General features: G+C 51.0%; 2 protein-coding genes across 5 annotated transcripts in view; one reads left to right on the top strand and one right to left on the bottom strand.

Annotated features, from left to right (window-relative positions):
• Positions 1–268: 268 nt before the first annotated feature.
• BACE1 (beta-secretase 1) lies at positions 269–25,516 on the top strand. 2 transcript variants are annotated; one of them, XM_027563635.1, is made up of 9 exons: positions 269–1,082; positions 15,627–15,715; positions 17,032–17,248; positions 17,713–17,850; positions 18,548–18,682; positions 19,610–19,711; positions 20,036–20,185; positions 20,448–20,619; positions 21,251–25,516. In XM_027563635.1, exons 1-9 carry the CDS (start codon positions 822–824, stop codon positions 21,490–21,492), a joined length of 1,506 nt encoding a protein of 501 aa, XP_027419436.1. In that variant the 5' UTR covers positions 269–821; the 3' UTR covers positions 21,493–25,516. The 2 variants fall into 2 exon arrangements, with proteins under 2 accessions (XP_027419436.1, XP_027419437.1); XM_027563636.1 differs by lacking the exon at positions 269–1,082 and adding an exon at positions 14,552–14,729 and having other exon boundaries at positions 21,251–21,699.
• RNF214 (ring finger protein 214) overlaps positions 18,133–26,259 on the bottom strand; it is a 51,002-nt gene continuing 42,875 nt past the window's right edge. For all 3 annotated transcript variants that reach the window (XM_027563633.1, XM_027563631.1, XM_027563632.1), the window contains exon 15: positions 18,133–26,124. In XM_027563633.1, coding sequence (XP_027419434.1) covers positions 26,059–26,124 — 66 coding nt within the window. In that variant the 3' untranslated portion in view covers positions 18,133–26,058. The remainder of the gene's footprint in view (positions 26,125–26,259) is intronic.

The following is a 26,259-nucleotide window of genomic DNA, read 5'->3' on the forward strand; positions in this document are numbered from 1 at the left end:
TCCCAGGGACTCTCCCCACCCCCAAACCCCTACTTCTTAAAGTCCCATCATTCTGAGTGCTGCATGTGCATTTTTTTATTTCTCTCTGTGGCCCCAGGGCCTGGCAGAGTGCCCGGCATACAGTGGGTGTTCCAGAAATGCCCAGTGAAGGACTAACGAAATGAGAGAGGTCAGCCACCACTCCATCTCCATGGCCCTTCCCGCGCTCCCAGGATTCTGCAGGGTGGACTCCGGCTCGGCAGAGGGCATCCCAGACCCCTCACCAACCCCGGAAGCCAGGCTGCCTGCCGTGGGAGGACTACACTTCCCAGCAATCCCAGGGAAAAGCGAAAACCCTTTGGCTTTGACAGCCACCACCACAAGTCTTTCCGCCTCCCCGGGCTGCCTGGGAGCTGGGAGCTGGGATTATGGTGGCCTGAGCCACAAACGCAGCTGCAGGAGCCTGGAGCCCCTGACCCTTCCCCTGCCGCCGCCCCACCAGGAAGACCAGGAAAGCAGCCTCAGACCTTCCATGCCTGCCCCGCCCAGCCCCCCGGGGGGCCTGAGACGGCCTCTCCCGGACCGCCGCTGAGGCTGGACCACCAGCCAGATGTAGCCAGGCTCCGGAACCGTCTCCTCCCCTCCTGTCTCTAAGGATCTCTCCTGCCCGATCCCCACCTCCTGGCCCAGGGGCCGGCCGAAGGGCCTGCAGGCTCTGGAGCCCTGATGCCTTCCTGCTCACTCTCCTGAGAAGCCACCTCTAGCACCCAGAGTTGGGGGCAGGCCCCAGGGACAGACGTGGGCCAAAGTGAGCCCAGAGTGCCCCGAGGCCAGGGCCCACCATGGCCCAAGCGCTGCCCTGGCTCCTTCTGTGGATGGGCTCTGGGGTGCTGCCTGCCCACGGCTCCCAGCCCGGCATCCGGCTGCCCTTGCGAAGCGGGCTGGGGGGTGCCCCCCTGGGGCTGCGGCTGCCCCGGGAGACCGACGAGGAGTCTGAGGAGCCCGGCCGGAGGGGCAGCTTTGTGGAGATGGTGGACAACCTGAGGGGCAAGTCCGGCCAGGGCTACTACGTGGAGATGACCGTGGGCAGCCCCCCACAGACGGTAAGGTCGCTGGTCCAGCCCTGCCCTCCCTCCTCATGAGCCGAGGAAGAGAGGCTGGGGGTGCAGCATGCGGGGGGCTCCTGCTAAAATGGGGGCTGCATGGTGTGGGCTGGAGGGATCCTCTCCCAAACATGTCCTCTGGGATCATAGTGGCAGCATTCAGCCCCAAAGCCCCGCTTCCCACTTCCCTTCCCCTCACAGGCTTTGACTGTCCTCCCCTCACTCCTAGTCTTATACACACACCCCTCAGGAAGGATTTGGGGACAAGAAAAACACGTGGATTGGGGAGGCCTGATCTGGGGAAGAGTCCAAACCACAGGGGCTGTGAACAGGTGTCAGCCCACACCATGCCTGAGTCTCCCCACCCCTTTGCTCTGGATCTTGGTCGCCCAATCTCAGCATCTAGGGTTCCGACCAAGGGATCCTGGCATGAGTTGGATCAGCCCTTTTCTCTCTCTGTCTGGGCAGCCGCAGGGTAGTGAAGCGAGGTTTCTTGTGACCTCCACTCTAGCCAGAAGCTGTGAGCTGAGTGTTGCCTTCCCCTGTCCCTCCTTCCTCCCCACCCCTTTGCAGCCTGCACTCCAGCCCCTCCCCCACCTAATGCCTCCCTGAGCACTGGCCAGAGGGAACTGAACTGAGCCTGGGGAAAGGACAGATTGTAAATTGCATAGAACGAAGGAGCCAGAGCCCCCTTCTAAGCATGAGACTCTTTCCATGAGCTGATAGGTGCTTGGGGGTGGCAGCGATGGAGAAAACACTGCCTGCCAGGTCCCCACGCCCCATGCTTCCTGACAGTCCTCCAAGGTACCTCCTAGGTGGCCATGGAAGGTGCAACCTTTGCGCCCCTGCCCGGGTTGGAGTTGGCCACGAGCAGCCCTCTGCTGGGTTGCTGTGGCTGACCTCTGTGAGCATTTGCCTCCTCGGTGGGGGAGTCTGGGCATGGGTAGCAGGATGGCTGAGTGTGTGCTGGTGAGTGTCACCTTGAATCTGAGCCTGCACATCTCTGAGCCACCCCCCTCCCCCGGATCTGTGTCTGGGAGGCTTGTCCTTGGGAGGGTCGGCCAAGGTGGGAGTGTGTCTATGGGCAGAGGGAACCGCTACACTTCCTGGACTTCTCAACAGCACTTACACCAAATCTGGGGGAGAAGCACACCCCCGCTTTCCAATTACCTGATGGAAGCAAGCCTTCCAAGGTCCATGCCACCCAGGCCTATCTCTCACCCCCACCCCCCAGTGGATCCAGGCTCTGGGCTCCCCCCCTTATAGTGCACAGGGGACTATAATCGGACTTGAGGCAGTAGAAGGACAGAGCCTGAATCCAGGCCTCTCGCAGCCTGAGCCAACAGGAGGCCAGGTGTTGTGAGGGAGCAGGAAGCTGTGGGACCAGGTTCCTACTCCCATTTCTGCTACTGATGCATTGTGCAAATTGTGCATAGATCCTGTGACATGGACACAGGACAGACTGTGGGACCAACAAGAGCTTTGGGGTCAGACAGACCCGGAATGCCAGCTCCACAACCCACAGCCTTTCCTTTTCCCAGCTGTGTGGCCTTGGGAAAATTATATAACCTCTCTGAGGCTCTTGCTGTGTCTTTAAAATGGGTGATATGAGATCTCCTTTGCAAGGTGATAGTGAGGATTAACAGACTTTGTAGGTGAAAGCATTTAAAACAATGCACCTAGACACATACTTGACCGCCAGTAAATGTGAAATCACTTTCTTCTAACTTGCCTGGCCACCTCTGCCTCTTCTGTGCTCTGCAAGGAAGCATAGAAACTTAAGTGTTCTGAGCCTCCACATTTTACATGTAGAACATGTAAATGGGGGGCTATTAACCATACTTCCTTGGACCCTTGAGATAAAGTGTATACCCGCTCAGCCCAGGAATTGACAGAGAGCAATTTCCTAATAAATGTCAGCTCCCTCCCCCTCCTTCCCAGGAGAAGGGGAAAGCAGGCTTAAAGTTCAGCACCAGCCCAAGGAGCCCGTGGCAGATGGGGCAACTCTGGGGGTTGTCTTACAGCTCCCAGGCCAACGCCAGCCAGTCTGTGCTCTTCGGTGACTTCAGTTCTCCCCCCAGCAGTCTGGGAGAAGGATGCCCTTTTTCCTGACCCTGGGCTTTGGAAGCACCAAATGAGAACGTGAAAGGCACAGTGCCCTGAACAAGTAACTGTGAAACTTGGGGTGCACTTTCTGTGTGCCAGGCAACTAATTGCTGGATTTGGGAGACTGAGCCACAAAGAGACAGGAAATGTATTTTCTGCCTCAAAGAGCTTGAGTGTGGAAGTGAAAATTTAAGTCCCTGGAGGAGGAAATGGCAACCCACTCCAGTATTCTTGCCTGGAGAATCCCATGGATGGCAAAGCCTGGTGGGCTATGGTCCATAGGGTCACAAAAGGATCAGACACGACTGAAGCGACTTCGCACCACGCACCCATACCTAGGTCAGAATCTCAGGCTGAATCTCAGGTTTGAAAATTACTGACCTGTAATACAGTGAGTGGATTCTGTAGGTGTTTTTTGCTTTTTTTTTTTTTTTAATTTTTTTCCATCTATACTCTTCTGAGGGAGGGGTTCTTTTCTTCACTTTATTTATTTACTTTGGCCGAATCATATGGCATGCGGGATGTTAGTTCCCCAACCAGGGATTGAACCCATGACCACTGCAGTGGAAGTATGGAGTCCTGACCACTGAACCACCAGGGAAGTCCCTATAGATGTCCTGGAGGAGGTAAGAATCAGGCAAAGTCTCACAGAGATGTGCTGTGAGCATTTGTGAGCAAGGTCTTAAAGGATGGATAGGAGGGGCGAGGCCATCTCAGTGAAGAAAGGTCCCCCCAAACTGCGTGCTTCACTTGTGTATCCACCCCTTCCCACCATCTCCCCGAGACCAAGTGAGGACACAGTGAATGAGAGAACGAGGTGTGTGTGTTTGGGTTTACGCGTGTTTGTTCAGGAGACAGTAGGAAACCCAGGCCGGACTTTGGTCTGCCAAAGTGAGGGGAAAATTGAATTTGTGCAGCAGAATGACAAAAGAAGCAATCTTTTAGAAAGAGACACCTGAATTGTAGAAAGAATGGGACTGAGGGATGCAGGTAGCAGGAGGCTCCATCACAAAGGCCCAAGTGTGGAGGGCTGTGACAAGGACGGCGTGAGTCTGTAAGCGGGGGAAATGGGAGGGAGACCGGGCTGCGAGGGACCGTGTGAGGCAGTTAGACCAGACTTGGTAACACTGGTGTGAGGGTGAGGAAGAAGGTGTCAAAGACGATTTCAAGATTCCCATCTGGGATGAATTAGAAAATGACAAGACCATTTGTGAGAAAGTTGGCAGCAGGGGATGGTTTAGGAGTGCGGATATACGAATATATCTTTGTATTTATGGTTACAGCTTATAAAAGTTTTAAAATAAACTCTATATAGATTATTTTGTTCTTTCCAGTAATTCCTGCATTATATAAAAAGGTCTTAACCATTTTAAGATTCTAGCAGAATAAATGGGGACTGAAAAATAACTGGCCAGTTGGCTGGTCAGTAAACTGGACCCTGTCTCACCCTTGACTTCCCTCTCAGCCTTGCGTGTGTGCTGTGCCAAGTCACTTCTGTCGTGTCCAATTCTTTGCAGCCCTATGGACTGTAGCCCACCAGGCTCCTCTGTCCATGGGATTCTCCAGGCAAGAATACTGGAGTGGGTTGTCATGCCCTCCTCCAGGGGGTCTTTCCGACCCAGGGATCAAACCCGCGTCTCTTATGTCTCTTGCATTGGCAGATGGGTTCTTTACCATTGGTGCCACCTGGGAAAGCCCTACTCAGCCTTACTACCTACCTATTTGTGTATCTTGAAGGAGAAAAGAGTTTATTAGAGAGTTTATTAGAGATCCTGCTTCCATTTTCTCATCTCCCTTACTGTATTCATCAGCATATGTCACTGTTTTTTGTGACATAAAAATTTCATAAAACACCAAGCTCTTGAGGACAATGTCCTTTTTAATTGATTATTTTTCTGCAGGATTTCATTTCTCCTTAGCTAATATCTATGATAGCATCATACTCAGAAAAGGCACCTAAAAAGTGTCCAGCAAATGAATAAATAAAGTGTAAGACTTCTAAGTAGAACTGTTGATGAGCCATTGTAAGTGCAGGACTGGAGCTCTTTGAGAAAGCATTTTCATTCTCTTCGCTTTATTGAAAGAATGTCATCTCATTGGAAAGGTATGCATATCACCATCCAAACAATGGGGCTCATAATTTAACTGTTAGGATTGAAATCTGGTGGTGGTCAATTTTCAGTTTAACAAATATTTTTTGAACACCTACCATGTACAAAAGAGAAGGATATGTCAGTCTTAGTCCTTGGAGCGCTCATGATTTGGTAAGACACAGATACGAGTGCCTAAATATCATGTAAGACCAAGTACATTTGGTACAATGAGAAGTTAGTTCTCTGGTGGTCCAGTGGTTAAAACTCCACACTTCCACTGCAGGGGGTGTGGGTTTGCTCCCTGGTTGGGAATTCTGCATGCTGCAAGGTATGGCCAAAAAAAAACCCCCAAAAACCAGAAGAACAGTGAGTCTTAGAAGTATACAGAAAGCAGCGGCTACTTCTGACAGTGTTAAGAAAGGCTTGCTAGAAAAGGTAGCATTTGAATATGGCCTAGAAAAATGAGAAAGCTTTGCTATTTGGAGAGTGGTTGGGGAGAAAAACTTCAAAAAGAGAGACATGAGCTATGCTAAGAAGCTGGAAGTTGTGATAAGGATGCTGTGAGGCTGACTCGAGGTTGGGCTTCATTCTGGAGGCAGCAGAGAGATGGTCTAGTGAATTTTGGTTCCAGGAACACATTTCCAGGCTGCAGGGTAACTTGGATGGTCTAGAATCCAAGAAGAGAATCTCAATTAGGACGCACGGGTCTGAAAGAAGATGTGAAGGAGGAGAAGTCTTCAGAGAGATGGCATCACCTGTCCGGTCAACCGGATGTTCCCTGCCCCTGGTAGGGGAGAGGGAAGAGAAGTCCACTTCCTTTGAACTTCTCTGACTGTGTTTGTGTCAAGATACACAACAAAAGGAACAAGCTTTCAAAGCACAACGTGCTTCCCAGACAGTTTAGAGGTAAACAATCTGTTTGTAATGCAGGAAATGCAAGAGACACAGTTGGATCCCTGGGTCAGGAAGATCCCCTTGAGGAGAAAGTGGCAACCCACCCCAGTATGCTTGCCTGGAAAATCCCGTGAGCAGAGGAGCCTGGCAGACTATAGCCCATGAAGTTGTAAAAGAGTCAGACATGACTGAGCAGTTGAGCACGTTTACAGCACAGTACAGTTTACCAAAATTCCATGTTTGTTATTCTGCTTTCATTACACAGGCAAGGTATTAGCATGTCCCTTTTGGGGAGGAGGAAACTGAGGCTCAGAGAGATTAAGTGGTTTGCTCCAAGTTATTCAGTTATGGAAGAACAGAGCTGGATTCAAATCCTGATCTTTGGATTCCAAATCCACATACTTGGCTCGTTCCAGCACTCTATAGTCTGGGACATGTTGGTTGACTTTGAGATGCCAGTGGACAATTCTTGTGGATGCAACCAGCTGAGAATGAAAGTGAAAGTGTTTGTCACTCAGTCATGACTCTTTGTGACCCCATGGACTGTAGCCCACCAGTCTCCTCTGTCCATGGGATTCTCCAGGCAAGAACACTGAAGTGGGTTGCCATTCCCTTCTCCAGGGGATCTTCCCAACCCAGGGATTGAACCCAGTCTCCTGCATTGCAGGCAGATTCTTTACTATCTGAGCCATCGGGGAAGCCCTCAGCTGAGAATGGGGATCTAGAAACCAGGAGAGAAGTTGGGACTGGACAGGAAGATTTGAGGATCACCTGCAGAGAGGTAGCTATGGAAGTCAAATTAGCAAACAGACTTATTCTCTGAGAGAATGGAGAGAGAAGACAGAAATGATTATGGGAAGATTATTGGGTACAGAGATCAAGAGAGCAAAGAAAAGTAATCAGAAAAGTAGAAAACTCCAAGTGGGACTTCCCTAATGGTCCAGTGACTAAGACTCCGTGCTCCCACTGCAGGGGGCCCATGTTCCATCACCAGTCAGGGAACTAGATCCCACATGCTGCAGTGAAGACTGAAGATCCTGAGTATTGCAAAGACCAGCATAGCCAAGTAAATGAATATTTTCAAAAAGAAAGAAAGAAAACTATGAAGATTCAGGGTCTCAAAACCCATGAAGGGACTTCCCTGGTGGTCCAGTGGCTAAGACTCCATGCTCCCAATGCAGGGGGCCAGGGTTCGATCCCCAGTGAAGGAACTAGGTCCCACATGCTGCAACTAAGACCCGGCGCAGACAAATAAATATTTTCTAAAAAAAACAAAAAAACCATGAAGACACGAAGTGGTTTTCCTGACCCTTCCCTAGAATGATTTTCACACTGTGATTTGTGGGATTCTGTAACAGGACCTCAAGGGTGAGGGAGAGGTTAGGAGACAGCTAAGCAGGCAGACCCTGTACCTTCCACTTTTCCACTCACCAGGCACGCCCCCGTCCCACCTGCCTCCAAGTCTCCCAGGCCTCTCAGCATAGGTCAGTTTTGTTTTTAAACAGTGGAATTCCAGGTTTGGTTGATTGACTGGCAGATTGAGTTAAAAGGTTGAAAATTAAATTAATTAATTTAATTAAATAAATTAAATAAATAAATTAAACCTAACCCTATTACAATTAATTAAAAGGTTGAAAACTTTTGAACTCAAAGAACCACCCTTTAAGTTAGACAACCCCAAAACCCAACAACCCCAGACAGTGCTGGCCTCAGCACTGGGAGGCGACCTCCAGATTGGGGTTTGGGCTTTAACTGTACATAAGCCTCTGCTAGGACTCTCAGGCTGTCCTTTCACGCCTGTCTCCTCCTTCACCTCCCCAGGTCTGGAAGGAAAAAGTTCAGAGCTGGGAGTGGGAGGCATTGAGGAATGACTGTGTCCTCTCACTAAGGTAGGCAGTCAGGAGCCCTTCTTGGGTATCTCTGGTAAAGAGCTAAGCAGAAAACTGGTTAAAAATCCAGGAAGAGAAACATCCCTCAGGAAAGCTTCCTCCCTGACAACTAACTTCTCTGTCTGCTGGGAGCCACCTGGCTTGGGGGCCTGGGCAGTGGGGAGTTCTGGAAACAGACCACTTTCCTGGTCCCAGAGTTCCCTGGGCTTCTCCTGGCAGGAGGCTACCCTGGCTGCTGGCCACTGTAACCCCACCACGTACAGGCTGGACTTCTGGGTCGGCCTCTCGGGGTTGGGGAACACTACCAACTGTTTGACTCCAGCACCTGTGGAATTTTCACCAGATAGCCCAAGGCCTGAACCCTGGCGTCTCCTTATGGTTCGAGCAAACAGACCTATGTAGGGGACATAACTGGGCACCACGGGGGAAAGTGGGTATATGCCAGAGATGAGCTTCATTTTCACCTGATAGAGATGATTACAGCCCCTGTAAGCTGTGGATGGGATGAGGTTAGACAACAGGAAGAACACACCATCTAACAGTAAGCAGTGGCTGTGATGCCCTCAGAGCAGGATTTCCTAAGTGGGTTTCGTGGAGACTGAAGGTGCTAAAGAGACACTTCAAGGCAAGGACGGGATGGAGTTACAGGAAGTAAAATCTCTCTTCCAACCACAGCATTTCTGCTTTTTTCTCTTCGATACACTGGAATAATGCATGAGATTGGAAAAAGCTTCTGTTGCTTAAAAAAAACATTTGAAAACCATTGTCTTAGATCTGTTGTTTCAGAATAGTAGGCATATATGTTTTTTGACCATTTACATTTATCATTGCATTTGAATAGGAAGCACTGATAAATATTAGTTGAGCTGGGTTTGAGCCTAGGGGAAACGGAGCAGCCTGTCTAAAGTGGGAAGGGCACCCTTAGGGTTTGGGATGACCCAGCCTCCTTGGGATTCTTTAAAAAAAAAAAAAAAAGCCCAAGACCAAGGAGTCTGCTTGCTCCCAGGTATCAATTGCCAGCTTCAGCCTGGAGAGCGAAGTGGAAGCAGAGGATGTCTGGGACAGGAGTCCATTTCTATCAGGTCAGCTGACTTGGTCAAAGTGGGAGGCGCCTGGATGGGACAAAATTGCCAGACTCAGTTCGAGGCAGGAGCTGCGTGCTGCGCTGGCCCTCTGCCATGCCCAGCTGCTGACTTGCTCCTTGTGTCCTTCCTTGCCCCTCTCTCTCAGCCTTGGGCAAACTCAGGTCTGGGGATATCCACTTAGGAAAGCAGACGAAGCTGACTCAGAAGCCTCTGGGACCAGCAAGTCCTGAAGTCACTCCAATTGCTCTAAGAACCTGTGCAGCTACTCCATCAATTTCATGGGTATGGTGGGCATCCACTGTTATCATCACTATACACAGTGTCTGACTGGAAATCACCCCTGAAAGGACCCTAGGGCAGAGAACCAATAGCGAGAATCTATAGTCCCAGAAACCTGCACCAAATGAGGCAATTATGGTTAAGAAAAATCGTTACAGAGCATCTACTAAGAGCTAGGTAAGAACTAGATAATAAGCTCAGAAACGTGCCCCCTGCCCTTGTGGAGCTCGCCATGTGTAGGACAGACAGACATCGGATAAATGGCTTCAAGTTGGATGAGGGGGTAGACAAAGCAGCACGTGTTCTTGAGGACTTGTGAGAGTCCAGGCTGGGCTGGGGCGTCAGGGCGAGACCTTTGGGGAAAAGAACGTTTAAATGGTGACTTGGAAGTTGAGCAGAAGTTTGACAAAACAGGGAGAGAACATTTCAGGCAAAGGGAAGGGACTATGAGCAGGTGACAGATGGTTGTGCTCCTGTGAAACTTGAGAAGCATGATGAGAGAGGGGGAGAGAGGGAAGAGATGGCATTTGGAGTTGACTTATGAGTGGTTAGGCATCCCCAACGTCAAGGGTCTCAGGATTTAATTCAGGAAGTTTTTTTTATCAGCTATCTGATGCAGAGTAACAAAGTAAAACAAGTCATCGTCGCTCAGGATTCTGTAGGTTGGTTGTGGCTCTCCAGCAGGCTTACCTGGGCTCCTCACGTGGCTGGTGGGTCAGCTGGGGGCCAGATGAAGCTGGGCCGGCCGCACCTCCTTCTCCATGAAGTCTTTCAACCTCAAGGAGGCAAGACAGAGCCTCCTCACGTACAATCCCAGGGCCACACCCCAGGAGGCCAGTGCCCTCCCCGCCCAGTGCACACACACTTACACCTCTGCTTTCCTCCTTTGTTGGTGTCCCATTGGTCAAATCAAGTAATGTGGCCAAGTCCGCGTCAAAGTTACGGGGGATCACACAAGGGCATGGACACAGCAGTAATGATTCACTAGTGAAACAATCTGCCTTTCCTTTCCAAATGAGAGACAGGAATGTCAGGAGATGAAAGAGCAGACTCTCATGGATGGGCAGAACCAAACGACCCAAGCTTTGTGGCTTGTGTGTGTGCTCAGTCGCTTCAGTCATGTCTGACTGTGCAACCCTAGGGACTGTAGCCCGCCAGACTCCAGACAAGATTCTCCACAGAAGAATACTGGAGTGGATTGCCGTGCCCCCCTATAGGGGAACTTCCTGTTGCAGGGATCAAACCCATGTCCCTTATGTCTCCTGCATTGGCAGGTGGGCTCTTTACCACGTGTCACCTGGGAAGGCTTGTGTGTATCAGGGATTAAATCCTTTCCCTTGATCTCAGTTTTCTCCTCCGTGAAATGGAAGAAAGGCTCCTACATCTCAACCAAGAGGCTTGTGATACAAGACTATAAGGGCTCTTCCCCATAAACTCTGAGGCCGACACAGAAGGAAACAGACTTTTGAGGCCGACACAGAAGGAAACAGACTTTCCTTTAGCAGAAAGAATCAGAGTTACAGCCCCCTCCCAGAGGTATGCAAAAGTGGTAAGACCCTAGCATAGGCTGCCAAGAAAAGTTGTGTTTGTTTGGCCAAAACAATAACTCTTAATAACTGGAGAACTCTCAGAATGAGAACAAGCTCCCATCTCTCCAGGCAAGTAGACAGATGACTCCTGAAGGTTCTTTTCATCCAGAAGAATGGAAACAACTCCCATCTGCTAGTGAGAGCAGGGGCCAAGACAGGTGGGATTTGGGGGACAAGGAGTTTACCCTGAACTCACCAGCTCCATGCCTGTCTCATCATCCAAGATCTGCTGCTGCAAACCCCTCTAGGGGAGCCTTGCTAGTAGAGCAGAATGGGCAGGTGTGTTGGTCCCTGTAGGGCTTGTTAGCACTTCCCTGTGAAGCTACCAGCCCTCAAAGGCCCCCAGGGGCATGCTTGTTTGTTAAGTGATTGGCACTGACCTAGTCCTGACCCCAAGCTGCGGCCCTCTGGGCATCTCAAGGCCAGAGCTACAGAGGCTTCTGAGTTGACCTGGCCCCAAGGGATGGGGAAGACCTAAGATGATTCAAGGACTCCAGCTGCTGCTGCTGCTAAGTCGCTTCAGTCATGTCCGACGCTGTGCGACCCCATAGACGGCAGCCCACTCCAGGCTGCCAGTCAAACCAGTGGCCCTGGTGAGAGGAAGGCAGGTCTGAGCTAGAGCCACACCTATAATCTAAAAACACCCACAGTTTGGGGGCCACTGAGAGATCCCTCCCTCACCCTGAAAATAGGGTACATTAGCTCTTTCCCTTTTTTCCTCTAACCATTCATTAATTCAAGGAATATTTATGAGAATTTCCCTGGTGGTTCAGTGGCTGACTCTGTGCTCCCAATGCAGGGGGCCTGGGTTTGATCCCTGGTCAGGGAACTAGATCCCGCATGCCACAACTAAGACCCAGCACAGCCAATAAATAAATAAGATATACTTATCGCCAGGCACTGTGATACGCACTGGGGACACAATGGAGATTTAAAAAAAAATTAGACACAAGGAAAGGTGAGACTCAGTGGCAAGTCCTATGGAAGCATGTTAACAAGAGAATATGACCTGGTCTTTCTCCCTGAGGAAGTCCCTTCTGAGCTCAGACTGAAGGATGACGACTAGACAGAACTGCAAGTGGAAAGGAGGATGGTCCACGTAGAGTGAATGACCCACGCAACAGTCTTTGAGGAGGGACCATGGCTGATTGGAGGACCTGAAATGAGGCCAGTGTGGCTGGTGGGCAGAGGGCTTGGGGAAGTATGGGACAAGCTAGGCTGGCTACAAAGAGGCAGGGTTGGACCATGAAGGGCTCTATAGGAAACATTAAAGCTTTAAATCTTTATTATAATAGCAAAAGGAAAACCATTGACATGGGAGGGTAACTTGGTCACATCTACACTCTGGAAAGAACATTCTAGCCACAGTACAGAAACAAGTTGGCAAGATCAAGGTGGATGTACCAAGACCAGTTGAGAAGCTATTGTGATATTCTAGGATGAGACGATGAGAGCTCTGCCAGGGGTGGCAAAAGAGTTGGCAAGAAGTGAATACTTTCAGAGGCCTTTAAGCTTAACTGGACAGGACTCGTTGATGCCTTGGATAGAGATGTGAAGAGGAAGGTGTTAGGATGTCTCTGAAGTTGCTGACTTACGGAACAGATGGATGGTGACTAACAGAGGCAACTTTGGAGAAAAGACAGATGGGCAGGACCAGGTAAGGTCAGCCCTGGCCATCCTGAATTTCAGGTGTCTTTGAGGCAGTTCAACAAAGAGTGAGAAACTAGAGCTTTAAGTTCAAGAGTCACAGGGATATACGTGGTAATTACAGCTGCTGCCATGGGTGAGATGGCCTGGGGACACAGCAGAGTGGGAGAGGAAGCGGACCAAAGCCCAGGCCTTGACATGAACCCGCAGAGTAGACAGAAGATCCATCAGAGAGGTGGGAGGAAAGTATGCCACAGGGGGACAGGGACGAGTGTTTCAAGGAGGGAGGGGGCCTTCCCTGGGGGTCAAGTGGCCAAGACTCCAAGCTCCCAATGCAGGGGGCCCAGCTTCGATCCCCAGTTGGGGAACTAGATCCCACATGCCTCAACCAAGACTGGCACAGTCAAATAAAAAATAACTATTAAGGAGGGAGGGGTCAGCAGCACTGAATGTTCTGGAGAAGTCAAGTGAGATGACGATTAATTTGAAAACAGTCTTTTGTATTTGGTGATGTGAAATCCTTGGTAACTGTAGTAAGGGCTGTGCTAGAGCGGAGGAAGGGATAGAGGCGAGACTCAGTTTGAGGATGGGTTGCGGAATGAGTAGGAGGTGGAGAAATGAAGACAGCTTGTCCGATAACTTTGGCTGTGAAGGGAAAGGAAAGAGAGGGTGACTGGAGGCGGGTGTGAGAGTAAAGATTTTTTTTTTAATGAAGGGACAAGCATTTATAAATGCCAATAGGAAGAATCACAGATTTGGGGGTGGGGGTAGGGTGGCATGAGAGTTGAATCCTCCCGAGCTAGGAGGAGGGTCCGCTGAGAGGCAGGACACAGCACAGCAAGGACAGGTGGGAACGATAATCGTGGGGGGTGGGGGGGTCCATCTGGAGGCCCCCATTTGGTGAAATAAGAGGGGAGGGCATCAGCTAAGATCTGGCTGCATGTAAACCCTCCCCTTGCAGGCTGCCCAGGGGACTCATGATAGAGATGTGGGAAGGACGGGACCAAAATCACTTCTCTCAGAAGCAGGGTCACAGTGCAAAGGGCAAACTGACAGAAGGACATTTGCTCGGGAGGAAATGGCAACTGCTTTATTTTGGTTTCCCCTTTTTTGTGGAGGGTGCAGAGGGGGAGGCAGGGAGAGCAGTGGGAGCCTGAATTCCTGGTGTGGGGGTGGGGGGCGGGGGTTGTTAGAGGGAGGGGGGAAGTGGAGGGAGTCTTGCCTCCCTGGGCAGAGTGGGGAGACCTTCCTCAGGTGAGGAGAAAGGCTGGGACTGGAAGGGCACCAGGAGAGACGGCGGCCTCCGGGCTGGGAAGGGAAGGACCTGCAGAGAGGGCTCTTCCCTCTGCAGGAGAGAGAGTTGGAATGGGGAGGCCTGAAGCCCCCAGATAAGGCTGCCATTCCAGGGTCAAGGGTGGTTGGTTTCCCCTAGGGCCGGCCAGGCGCCCGTGCTCCACGCCAACCCCCCACCCAATCAGGGGCACCAGCTTGTGGAGGAGACCCTCTTTCTTTGGGGTCCACTGGTAACAGGGATCCCTGTAAACCTGAGGCCAGCCCCCAGGGTGGGGACCAGAATCCTGGCAGGTGGGGGAGGGCGTCCTGAGGAGTGGGTGGGTGAAGCAGCCTTTTTAATCATTAACCTGGTTGATTGAAATCTGAACTGCTGTGCCTCCTGCTTTATTGATTCTCTCTGAAAGCGCAGCATCTGGGGCTGGTGGCTGCTAAGAGACCAGGGAGAGGGACAGAGGGGAGAGGTAGGGGCTGGGCTGGGGGGATGAGAAGACAGGGGAGCTAGGCCAGGAGTGGGGGCTGGGAAGAGGAGGTGGGGTCCGAGGGCTGGGCAAGTGGGCGCTGGGGGGGTGTAGTCAGCAGAGCCCCAGAGGACCATTGAGAGCAGGAAGGAGCCAAAGAACCAGATGGTGGGGGGAAACGCAGTGACCTGCCCAGGGTGACAAGGTCGGAGCCTGCACCACAGCCGAGGTCAGCTGACTTCACGGCACTGAGCAGAAGCGATACAGAAATGGAGGGCCCCAAGGTCGGGGGAGGAGCTGAGGCGAAGGACACAGTAAGCCGCCAAGAAAGGACTCTCTTGACAGATCACTGTGCTCCTGGGGACCAGGGCCTTTCCTTTTTGCCTGTGAGGATGGAGGAGGCATCAAAAAATGGCTGACCGCCTGAGGAGGGGTCAGGCCATCTCGGGAGGAAGAAGGACGAGGCGGAAGAGACGAAGACGGAGCTGCACAGCGAGGAACGGCGGGACGACAGCTGTCTGTCTTCGCTGAGCCAACACCGGGGCCTGGGAGGTGGCTTTTCACCAGGACCGCACACGGGGCTCCTGGCTCCCCAGTACCTCTGACAGTGGGCCTCCTACGTCTCGGTCACCTCTGAGACAGAGGGGAGCCCTTCGTGAGGAGCTCCATTCTGGCAGACAGGGTCAGAAACATGTGGTCTCCCTGTGCCACCCTGGTACCCACAGTGCCCCTGGCCAGTGCCAGCTCCGAGAATAGCTGGTCTCTGAGCTGGGAGGGGGATGAGCCAGGCTGCCTGCTGGTGACGTGGCCCCTAGAACCAGAGATGAGGGGAAAGGGCGAGCTCTGCAGACAGGCTGGGCCAGAACCCAGGGTGAGGAAGGGCATCTGATGGCAGAAACAGGAAGGAGAACACGCACGCGCCAGTGACGTGGCTCTGATGACACAGAAAACGTCCCAGTTCTGCAGAGAAGACAGAAACAGACACAAGGCTTCTGAGGCCATGAGGAGGCTGTCACAGGACGCCACCCTGTGTCTGTGGTCCTGGTACTAACAGGGGCCAGTCTGTCCAGTCCTGCATCTGGGAGCTTCACCCTGGACACTCCAAAGGGAGACCACGTGGCCGGGGCGGGCCGGGGGTACAGGACAGAGCAACGCAGGGAGTGAGTCCAGGCCTCCTGTCCTAACATCTTTCTCTCCCTTTTCTCTGGCAGCTCAACATCCTGGTGGACACAGGCAGCAGTAACTTCGCAGTAGGGGCCGCCCCCCACCCTTTCCTACACCGCTACTACCAGAGGCAGCTGTGAGTACCAGGGAGAGCAAGGGGGAGGGCCCTTTTCCAAAGACCCAGGGCCAAGGAGGGTCTGGGCAGGGAGGAGCTGCAGGGAGAAGGACCAGCTCCCCAGACAGTGACCCAGTGACAGGAGAGGGGGAGTAGAAAGGCTGGGTGGAATGGTAAGTTAAGGGGCGGCCAGGACACGCTCCAGTTCCAAGACAGGGCAACTTCCCGGGGGAGGGAGGGAGGGAGGAGAGCAGCCCCAAAACTCACAGTACAATCTCGGGGTGCCCTGTCTCTCTGCCTTAACTGAGGGGCGTGGGGGCTCCATCCCACAGACCTCAGTGGCTCTTGCTGAGCACGCTGCAGTGACAGCTCCCTTTGCTGTGTCCTCACCTGACACAGTGCAAGGAAGCGAAGGACAAGCCTTCCACAATCCCACTGCCTGACCTGGTTATCAGGGACTGAAAGCTAAATGCTTCCCTGTGCATCCCCGGCGTTGCAGCTGGACATGACTAACGGGTGGGAGGGACAGTAGAAGTGGGCTTTTAAGGTATGAGGGGCAGTGAGGGGTGATCTGGGAGCCCCTTTAATAGAAGAGCAGGAAGTGGTGTATCTGTGTGTGAAAACATGTGAGCAGAGGCTGACATCCCATCCCTTGACTTGTAGGCAGATGCCAAAGCCATGTTCTCAGGCCCCTCCGCTTTAACTTTCCAAAGTCAAGAAAGCAGTCAGGGAAGGGAGCGTGGTCAGTCCCCTCGCTGCCCCATTACTCACACCCCCACCCTGGTCAGTGTGATCCCACACAGGCGGCAGGACACAGGGTGATGAGCAAGTTTCCTCCAAGGGCTGTGCCTTGCCTACCCACCCTGCTGAGGTGCCTGTGCAAACCCTGTCCTTGGACGAACTTGCTGAAGAGATTCCACACTCACCCCACCTGGTACTTTCTCTACCACTCAGATGGTACCACCAGGTCCCAAGGCAGCAAGAGTCAATGGCTCCTTTTCTTTAGGAGCGAGATAAGGTCAGGGGGTGAGAGGTGGGAGATGCTCGCTAGCTGTGCCTTCTGCAGAAGCAGGCACAATACACAAAGCCTAGGCTTGTTCTTGCAGGGCCTGAGCTCCAGATCTAGGAATATGAGCTGTGGACACAGGAGAACGAGCCCCAAGCAAGGTCACTTGACATTCTGTCCTGAGTAAATCATCTACGGATGCTCCGTGGAGCAGCCTGACAGCAGCGTGGAGATACCTGGGATGAGATTAGGCACCAGGGAGTAGGTAGGATGCCAGATCCCTGTACTGGTTGTGGTTATGCACCCACAGATCTCTGCCTCCTTTGCACAGGTCCAGCACGTACCGGGACCTCCGGAAGGGCGTGTATGTGCCCTACACCCAGGGCAAGTGGGAGGGGGAGCTGGGTACCGACCTGGTGAGCATCCCCCACGGCCCCAACGTCACCGTGCGCGCCAACATTGCTGCCATCACGGAATCAGACAAGTTCTTCATCAACGGCTCCAACTGGGAGGGCATCCTGGGGCTAGCCTACGCGGAGATCGCCCGGGTGAGAGGAACAAGGCACTCTGTCTGCATGCTGCACAGGGACAGAGTTGGAGGAGAGGAGGGGCGGGAGGGAACTGAGGGAGGGAGGGAAACAAATCCGTTTAAAGAGCTGCTTGACAGGGGACAGGGTGGCAGTCTGAACTTCATCCCTACAGAGGGCTGAACTATGCTGACAGGTAGAGGAACAGGCTATTTTTCCTACTGACTCTCAGATCTTGAAGAATAAGAGAGAGGCCCCCATAACTCTGAGACAGGTTAAGCAGATGGGAATCAACAATCCTGTAGATCTTTTCTGTTTGCACTGCCAGTGTGCCTTGCTGTCCCTCTCACCACCAAGTCTCAGTACCTTAAGATGGTCTTTCCCCAGGAACACCCTCCCAAGTTTTGCTTTTGCCCCCTGCCCCATTTCTCTTTCCACCGGGGCCCTCTGAGCCAGGACTCACTCCTTGTCTCTCTCTGCCACAGCCCGATGACTCCCTGGAGCCATTCTTTGACTCCCTAGTGAAGCAGACCCACGTGCCCAATCTCTTCTCACTGCAGCTCTGTGGCGCTGGCTTCCCCCTCAACCAGTCGGAAGCGCTGGCCTCAGTTGGAGGGAGCATGGTGAGTAGGTCCTAGGAGAGGGGAGCCCCCCTGCTTCCCACCCTCTGAGGCTCCACCACAGCCTTGGGCTCCACTACTGAGAATCAAGAGAAACCTCTGTATAGTCCCCACCTCCACTTTTCTTCTTCCACCCTTGTCTTCTCTGCATCATTCCAGAAAGGATTTGAGGCTCCTATGGTAAACTTGGAAAGGAGGAGAGAGGATTAGGAAAATTTCAAAGGAAGTAAAAATAAGGCCTCTCAAATCAAGATGATTCAGTCTGACGATCAGAAGGCAGAGATGTAAGGAGTTTAAAAGTCCATTTATTAATTAATTAGGACAACTGGTGAATGGTTCTCTATCTCCAACAAGCAGAGAAAATAAAACTTGTAATATAAGCAAGTTATCATTCACTCCACATTTATTGTGCCGGTTTAGGTTTAAATAACTTTATATCAAGGGTTGTGTGATTCTGAAACAAGTAATTAAAAATCCTGGAAAGCCTCGTCCCCTGAACACATCCTTGACACACTGAAGAGAGCATCGATCGCTTTAGGACGGGGTCTGATTAGATGCAGGAAAATGAGAACGCGGATGTGCAGAGGGCTCTGCCCTGCCGCCCCCTCAGCCCCTAAATGGCTGCTCCTACTGCTGGCACTCTGGGTGACTTGCTGTCCTTCTGTGTCGGCTCATGGGTACTGCCTTTTTTTTCCCCTAGATCATTGGGGGTATCGACCACTCGCTGTACATGGGCAGCCTCTGGTATACTCCCATCAGGCGGGAGTGGTATTATGAGGTGATCATTGTACGGGTGGAGATCAATGGACAGGATCTGAAAATGGACTGCAAGGAGGTAACAAAACCCAGGGGGAAGCAGGGAGAGGTAAGGGGGAGCAACAGAGCATGAGGCCAGACCCTGAGTTATGAGGCTGGGAGGATAAGGCATAGGGGCAGGACCTGCAGGAGGGTTGGGGGCTGAGCGCGGGACTGCCAGGAACCTAAAGGTCACAGCAGGACCAGAGGTTTAACGTGGGACCGGGGCCCACGTGAGTTAACGTCTCGTAAGGAAAAAGCGCGTCTTGCTTTGTGACCCTGGGCGAGTCGTCCGAGAGGCAGAGTGACCCGATGCTGTAGAAGGCTCTGGCTTCAGAGTCAGAGCCTTGGTTTCTAGCTCTGTTCTAGCTACATGCCCTCAGGCAAGTTACTATGCTGTGTTTCAGTTTCCTTATCTGCAAAATGGAAGTAAAAACAGCTTTTCCAAAGACTGGTGAAAAGAGAGAAAATGAATCAAGTGTTTAGCCCAGTGCTTGACACACAGCAGGAGCCAGCAGTTGAACTATTTGGGCATTCCTTACCTAGATTCTTAATGTACATTCAGTTAGAACAGATGCAAATGTATTATGAAAAGTTAAAAGTATTATACAAGACGTTTTTATTTTCAAGATTTGGAGAATGTCTACCCACCTAAGAAAATACGAGTTAACGTTTACTGACTGCTTCCTATGTGCCGGGCACAATTCTCAGCACTTCAAATATATTAATTTATTTAATGCTTATAATAACTCTTTGAGGTAGGTACTATTATTATCCTCATGTTACAGATGAGGAAACTGAGGCACAGATGTTCAGTAACTTGCCCAAAGAGATCCACCAAAGAAGTAGCAAAGCCAGGATGCCAACCCAGGAAGGACCCTAAGCAGTCAGACTCACCCCTCCAATTCTGGCCAACGCCTGGCATCAAAAAGGCTTTTGATATGCTAACCTGTCTTCTCCCTCTCAGTACAACTATGACAAGAGCATCGTTGACAGTGGCACCACCAACCTTCGATTACCCAAGAAAGTGTTCGAAGCTGCTGTCAAATCCATCAAGGCAGCCTCCTCGGTCAGTGGGAGTAAGGACTGGGGTACAAAGATAACAGTGTCACGGGAAGTCATGAGGGGCACAGTCCTCCACAAGAGCCAAGACGCCTACCCTCAGACTCCTCTACTTAGATCGCTTGAAAGTGGTTCTCTTCCATGGGCCTGTCTGTTTGCACACAGTCTCCCTGGTCAGTTTTAGCCTTCACTCTTGCTCTCTTCCTCTAATCCTTGGGTTTTGGCTTAGCTTCCCTTGGTTTAGATACTTCATGTCTAGGGCCCAGTGAGTGTGATCTGAAAATGGGAGGGGTGAGGTGGTCTCATTGTTATCCCTTTCTTGCCAACACAGACGGAGAAGTTCCCAGACGGTTTCTGGCTAGGGGAGCAGCTGGTGTGCTGGCAAGCAGGCACCACCCCATGGAACATTTTCCCAGTCATCTCACTCTACCTAATGGGTGAGGTCACCAACCAGTCCTTCCGCATCACCATCCTTCCACAGGTATGTCCCTAGCCTTAATCAGTGGGATGCCAGGACGAGAACAATGTATATACTAAGAGATAGTCAGCAGGCCTGGCTTCCTGGAACTTGGAAGAGAAAATAGATGAGGGCCCAGTGGTAAAGGGCTTTGGGGGAAACCAAACCCATGGAGCTCAGGGCTGGCGAAGGAAAACGCAGCCAAAGGGCATCGACACCAAGAAGGCAGAGATGGTGTGGAAGAGAGGAAAACACGAACTCTCACCCTGTGACTGCTTATCCTTAGCAATACCTGCGGCCAGTGGAAGATGTGGCCACCTCCCAAGACGACTGTTACAAGTTCGCCATTTCACAGTCATCCACCGGCACTGTCATGGGAGCGGTCATCATGGAGGGCTTCTACGTGGTCTTTGATCGGGCCCGGAAACGAATTGGCTTTGCTGTCAGTGCTTGCCACGGTGAGAGCACCAGGGATGAGGGTGTGGGGTCAGTCTACTCACCCTGTCCAGCGGTGAGGGCACAGGCCCCCGTCGGCCTGGGAGGGAGGTACCTCAAGCCAGAGGCCACCATTGTGCAAAAGCTAGCGTCAGTGCTTGTGCTTCTTGTGGTCGCTTGGCATGGTGACCCCTGCCTGGACTGGCAACCTCTGTTGGAGACTCGGAGCAGTAACATTTGCTTCGGCACCCTGGAAAGCTCTAGATCCACAGGCAGCAGGCTGGGCCAGCGGTGACCCTGTCAGCTGCCGCAAGCCAGAGTTGAACGCGACTAGCAGGGGCTTGCCACTGAATTTCAGCAGGAGCAGGTGAGTTTACTAGGTATACGTGGGGTTGGCTTTTTGGTCAACTTAGAATGACTGGATTTTAGGTATCATTCCTACTGGACAGGGAGACAGGAAAAGGTTGCTGCCCCCAGTAACCTGGGGGGGAGAGCCGTGCCTCCACTAGCATGGCTGTCTGTCCTGCTTCTAAGAATCACCCAGAAGGGAGATTTACAGCCTCCTCAAGGGCTGGTTTCAAGGCCTGTCCCAGGAAGTTCGTTTTGCTGTGTAAATCCTAGCTGCTTTGTGACTCACATATGCCCTTTCCCCAGTGCACGATGAGTTCAGGACAGCAGCGGTGGAAGGCCCTTTCGTCACCCCCGACATGGAAGACTGTGGCTACAACATCCCCCAGACGGATGAGTCGACCCTCATGACCATAGCCTACGTCATGGCTGCCATCTGCGCGCTCTTCATGCTGCCCCTCTGCCTGATGGTGTGCCAGTGGCGCTGCCTCCGCTGCCTGCGGCACCAGCACGACGACTTTGCTGATGACATCTCCCTGCTGAAGTGAGGAGGCGTGCGGGCAGGAGAGAGAGATCCCCCCGAACCACAGCTGGTGGTTCACTCTGGTCACCAGGAGGAGACACGGACGGCACCTGTGGCCGGGGCACCTCAAGAGCCTCGCCCACCCATAAATGCCTCTGTCTTGACAGAGAAGAAGGAAAAGCTGGCAAGGTGGGTTGCAGGGACTGCACCTGTAGGAACCAGGACAGGGAAGAAAAAGTACTCTGACAGCGGGAATACTCTTGGTCACCTCAAACTTGAGTTGGGAAATCCTGCTGCTTGAAACTTCAGCCCTGAACCTTTGACCACCATCCCTTTATAGAGTCTCCAACCCAAAGTATTCTCCTTTTCTTACTTCTGGAAGTAAGGTGACCCCCCACAGGTGTCTGCAGTACCCTGGCAGAGCGAGGGCGAATCCCGTTTCCCTGCTGGCCAGTCAGCGGGCACGGATGGACGCACAGTTTGCTATTTGCTTTAGAGATAGGGACTGTATAGACAAACCTAACCTTGGTGCAAAGACTGCCTCTTGAATTAAAAAATTATTAAAAAACAATTTGTACAAATAATTTGTACAAACGGGGGTGGCTGGATGAGGAGACAGAGAGGGAGTACAAAGACAGGGAACAGCTGGGATCAATGCTAGGCAAGGTTAGAAAGTGCCTGCTCGCTAGGCCCAGTTTTAGACAGCATCTCCAAGACAGAACCCATCTTCTAAGATGGGTGTTGCTTCCCAGTGTCTTCTTTTCTGTGGTTGCAGCCTGACCAAAAGTGCGATGGGAAAAAGGGCTTCTCTAGCCAAAAAGCTCTTTTTAGCTCTCTTAAAGGAAAAGTGCCCACTAAAAGGTTCCATCTGACAAATGAGTTTCTACCTTATTAATTCCTTGTCCCTACCTGAACCCTCTAGTCTACATGTGATAGGCAGCACTGAAACATCCTCAACCCCCAGGAGCCCCAGATGCCCTACGGGAAATCAGCCAGAAGAGAGCAAATACAACAGGGCTGCACTTTGTCTTCCTGGCTGCCTGTTCACCCCAACCCCGCCCAAGCCCCATTCCTCCGGAGCTTCGAAGCTGAGGTGCTAAGAGCAGATAGGAGTCCTCTCCTCTCTAATCCTTGAAAGCAGAATCCTGGAGATTCATTCAACAGGTACAGAGTTGATGCTCTGTACCCCTGCCTGGATTTCTTTCTGTTCAGCTGTAAGTGGTAGTAACATCTTGACATAATCATAGCAGCTTCGTTGCCTTCTCACCCTCTCAAGGTCGCCCTCGTTTACTTGGCTAAGGCATCCCACAGTGGCACCAGTATTATGCCAAGAGTGTCAGGAATGCAGGGCTTTCTGGCTCCAGCAGCATCACCTTCAGGAACTAGGCTGCGTGGAGAAAGGATGGCAGATGCCAGGCTTTCTGATTCCCTTCACCACAAGAGTCCCTTGATGGAGGCCATCCTTGGCCCCATCCTCCTCTTTACTTCCCATTCCTCATATGACTTGGGCACCCAGGCTGGTTCTTGGGCCAGGCAGTGGGGGCCAAGTTCATTTCCTCCCTATCAGTTCTAAGCCAGTTGACTAGACCAGTGTTAGTGGGAAGAGCTGAATTCTCTGACTGTTCCACTGGATCCTGTTCCTATCTGGTCAACACACTGCTTCCAGGTATGGAACCTGCAGAGAGTGGACATACCTGCAGAAGAGGCAGAGGGAAACACAAGGAGGGCCTCGGGAGATCCTGGCCTCAGTCAGCTGCCCACAAGCCATAAACCAATAAAACAAGAATACTGAGTCACAGTTTTTTATCCGAGTCCTCTTCATTCCCACTGCACTTGATGCTGCTCTGGCTGGCTGGGAACACCCCATGACCACAGAGACTGACAGGAAGATTGGAGACTGTCCACTTCCGGTTCCGAACTTACTGTGTAAATAAACTTCCAGAATTGCTTCTATGAAATGAAAATGCCACGTTCTGCTTTATAATTCTTGAACCATGTTGGGGAAAACTGGCTTTCCCCAGCTCTTTCCAGGGCATAAAACTCAACCCCTTCATTAGTAAGACTCGTTGTCCGATTTTTTTCTTTAAAAGAGAAAACTTGTACTTATTTTTCTTTTCATGGTTTCTTCCTTTCTTATCCTGAAACCATGAACTCTGAAGTGTAAAAAAAATCTTGACCACAGCTTCTTGCTTGTAAAAATATGTATTATATATTTCTATTTTTAAATCTACACCAGAAAAATGACTGTGCCATCCCCACTCACTGCATCAGAGGCCTTCCCTGTGGGTCTACATGGCTTGTACCAGTGCAGGCCAGGGGACAGAGGGAAAAGGGAGAACAATGGAGGCCAAAATGTAAGTGTTGCTTTTGGATGGATCCTGAACAAGAAAGCGGAGAGCGATGATGAGACCCGGCCCCCACACACACCCTCCACCACACTGTCCCCCTGTGGCAGCCGGCTTTCCAGGGGCTTTCACTAGGAAGCAGTTAAGCCCCCTATCCCCTCCTTTTTTCTCTTTACTCCTTTGGTGTCAAGGATTTGTGGAAAAGAAACAGAATATTCTTTATACCCATTTCTAATTTCTAAATTTTCATGGGATATTGAAAAATACAGCAAGTGGCCGGAAGGCTGCTGCAAAGTTGAGGGGAGATAAAATCTTAAGATTCCAAGATAAAAAATGAATCCCTCCCCCAAGTGAAAAAAACAAAGAACTGGTCTTCCACATTGCCGCCTTCCCTGTTCATGATAGCTGCCAAACGGGAGACATTAACATGTCATTAACCAAAAAAAGTGGGTCATCTGACCTCTACAGTGGGGAGTGTTCAGGCCATTTCAGTCACCCTACAAGATGCCAAGGAGATCCCGGGAAATCCAGCTCCTTATACTGATGCCAGTCAGTAAACCTGGGCAAGTGAGACAAGAGAGGAGAAAGAGTATGTTCATGACCTGACAGTCCCGGGTGAAAGACAAAGTAGGAAGAGTCACATGAACACAGAGGAGAGAATTATTTGCTCTGACAGGAAAAGTCTTTGCTACCCTCATAAGTACTGCCAGTGCCAGTAAGCATTTCCAGGTCCAAGAATGGGAAAAATTCAGCTGTTGGTAATATAATAATATCCTTTCCCTGGAGCTAATTTTTTATTAATGCTTAATTTTTACTTGGGCTTTCCTGGTAGCTCAGCTGTTAAAGAATCCGCCTGCAATGCAGGAGACCCTGGTTCAACTCTTGGGTCGGGAAGATCCCCTGGAGAAGGGATAGGCTACCCACTCCAGTATTCTTGGGCTTCCCTGGTGGCTCAGCTGGTAAAAAATCTGCCTGAAGCCATTGCAAGAGTAAAGATAAAAGGATAGGAAAAAATTCAAAGCTCTAATAGAAACTCAGCTTTCCCAAGTATAAACCTAGGAACTGGAAGTGCTCAGTAAGAAGAGGTGGAAAAATGACTCAGTTCCAACTAGTTATCCACAGAACAAATGACTTATAAACTTGAAATATAACTTCCCTTCTTCATATTACTTTGGTCTCCATTTTCTCCCTGATAGGAAACATGTCCCCATAGCTTTCTGGCTTCAACAATTCAAACCTATATCCCATGATCATTCTGAAAGTAATTTTGCACAGACATCTCCTCACCCCAGTGCCTGCCTGGAACTCACTCAAGGTCACCAAACAACTTGGTTGTGAACCAACCGCCTTAACCTTCAGGGGGAAGAGGGAATAGCTAGACCAGGAAACTGGAAGTGAATGGGGAAAAGGTGAGGACTTCACAAGCTTGGTCTATGAGAGCTTGATCAGAAGCCAAGGCAGTGGTGGAAACGGAGGGCATGGCCCAGAACAGACCTGTGGGCTGTGCTAGTTTCTAAAGAGATGACTACCCAGGAAGCAGGGAGGACAGAAGTCTGTGGGAGGCATGGGGGCAATGGGACCTGGTTACACTGTTATTCTTGGACTGTGAATTTTGCTGATGTAAAACAGACTATTCTGTAAACCTAATGTCATGTACAAATAACAAGTGTTAACGCAGTAAAACATTCAAAATGAAAAGTCAAACTGTCAGGGTTACATCTTGTTTTCCTCAATCAGTCTCATTTTCTCCATTTGGAGGAGAGGGGCTGAACAGCACTGAGGCTTCCGGAGGCTTTCAGTGAGCAAGGCATCTGGCTGAACAGCAGGTGAGCACCAGGGTTCAAATCTGCATACATGAGCCTTAAGAAAATGGACTAGAGGCTGAGCCAAACCAAAGCAGGGTGACCGTAGAGCAAGAGCAGCTTCCTAGCTGGTTTTTACATGTATCTGAAAACAGCCCTAGGCAGGAATATCGTAATTTCAAGGCCAAATGAAACATCACCTTACCTACAATCTGCTTCCCCCAGAGGACCTGCAAGGTGAGGGGGACAGACCATTTCTGCATAATATACATACTTTCATTTACGAACATTTGAATACAGACTTTCTATACACACATTACCTATATAATAAAAATGTACATGGCATGAGTATATGTCACTGTATAAATATAGAGTTTTAGAAATCTGGAACCCGCGCATCCTGTTCACATCAGTTTCTCCTCTTCATCCTCCCAGTCAGGTCCGTCATTTAAGAGTTGGACAAAAGGGACAGGTATCATTTGTGTTGGTCTGGGCCCAGAATTTGATACACTGGAAAGAAAGAGAGACATACCTCAGGTTGCTCTGAAAAGATGGAGAGGGGTGGAGAGTGTGGTTAAGGTTTTCAACAGGTGCATGGAACGTTAACTAAGTCAGAAAAGCTCACTGGAGGACCTGAGGGCTGGT

The sequence above is a fragment of the Bos indicus x Bos taurus genome, chromosome 15 (assembly GCF_003369695.1).
Source record: "Bos indicus x Bos taurus breed Angus x Brahman F1 hybrid chromosome 15, Bos_hybrid_MaternalHap_v2.0, whole genome shotgun sequence".
In the NCBI taxonomy this organism is placed as follows: domain Eukaryota; kingdom Metazoa; phylum Chordata; class Mammalia; order Artiodactyla; family Bovidae; genus Bos; species Bos indicus x Bos taurus.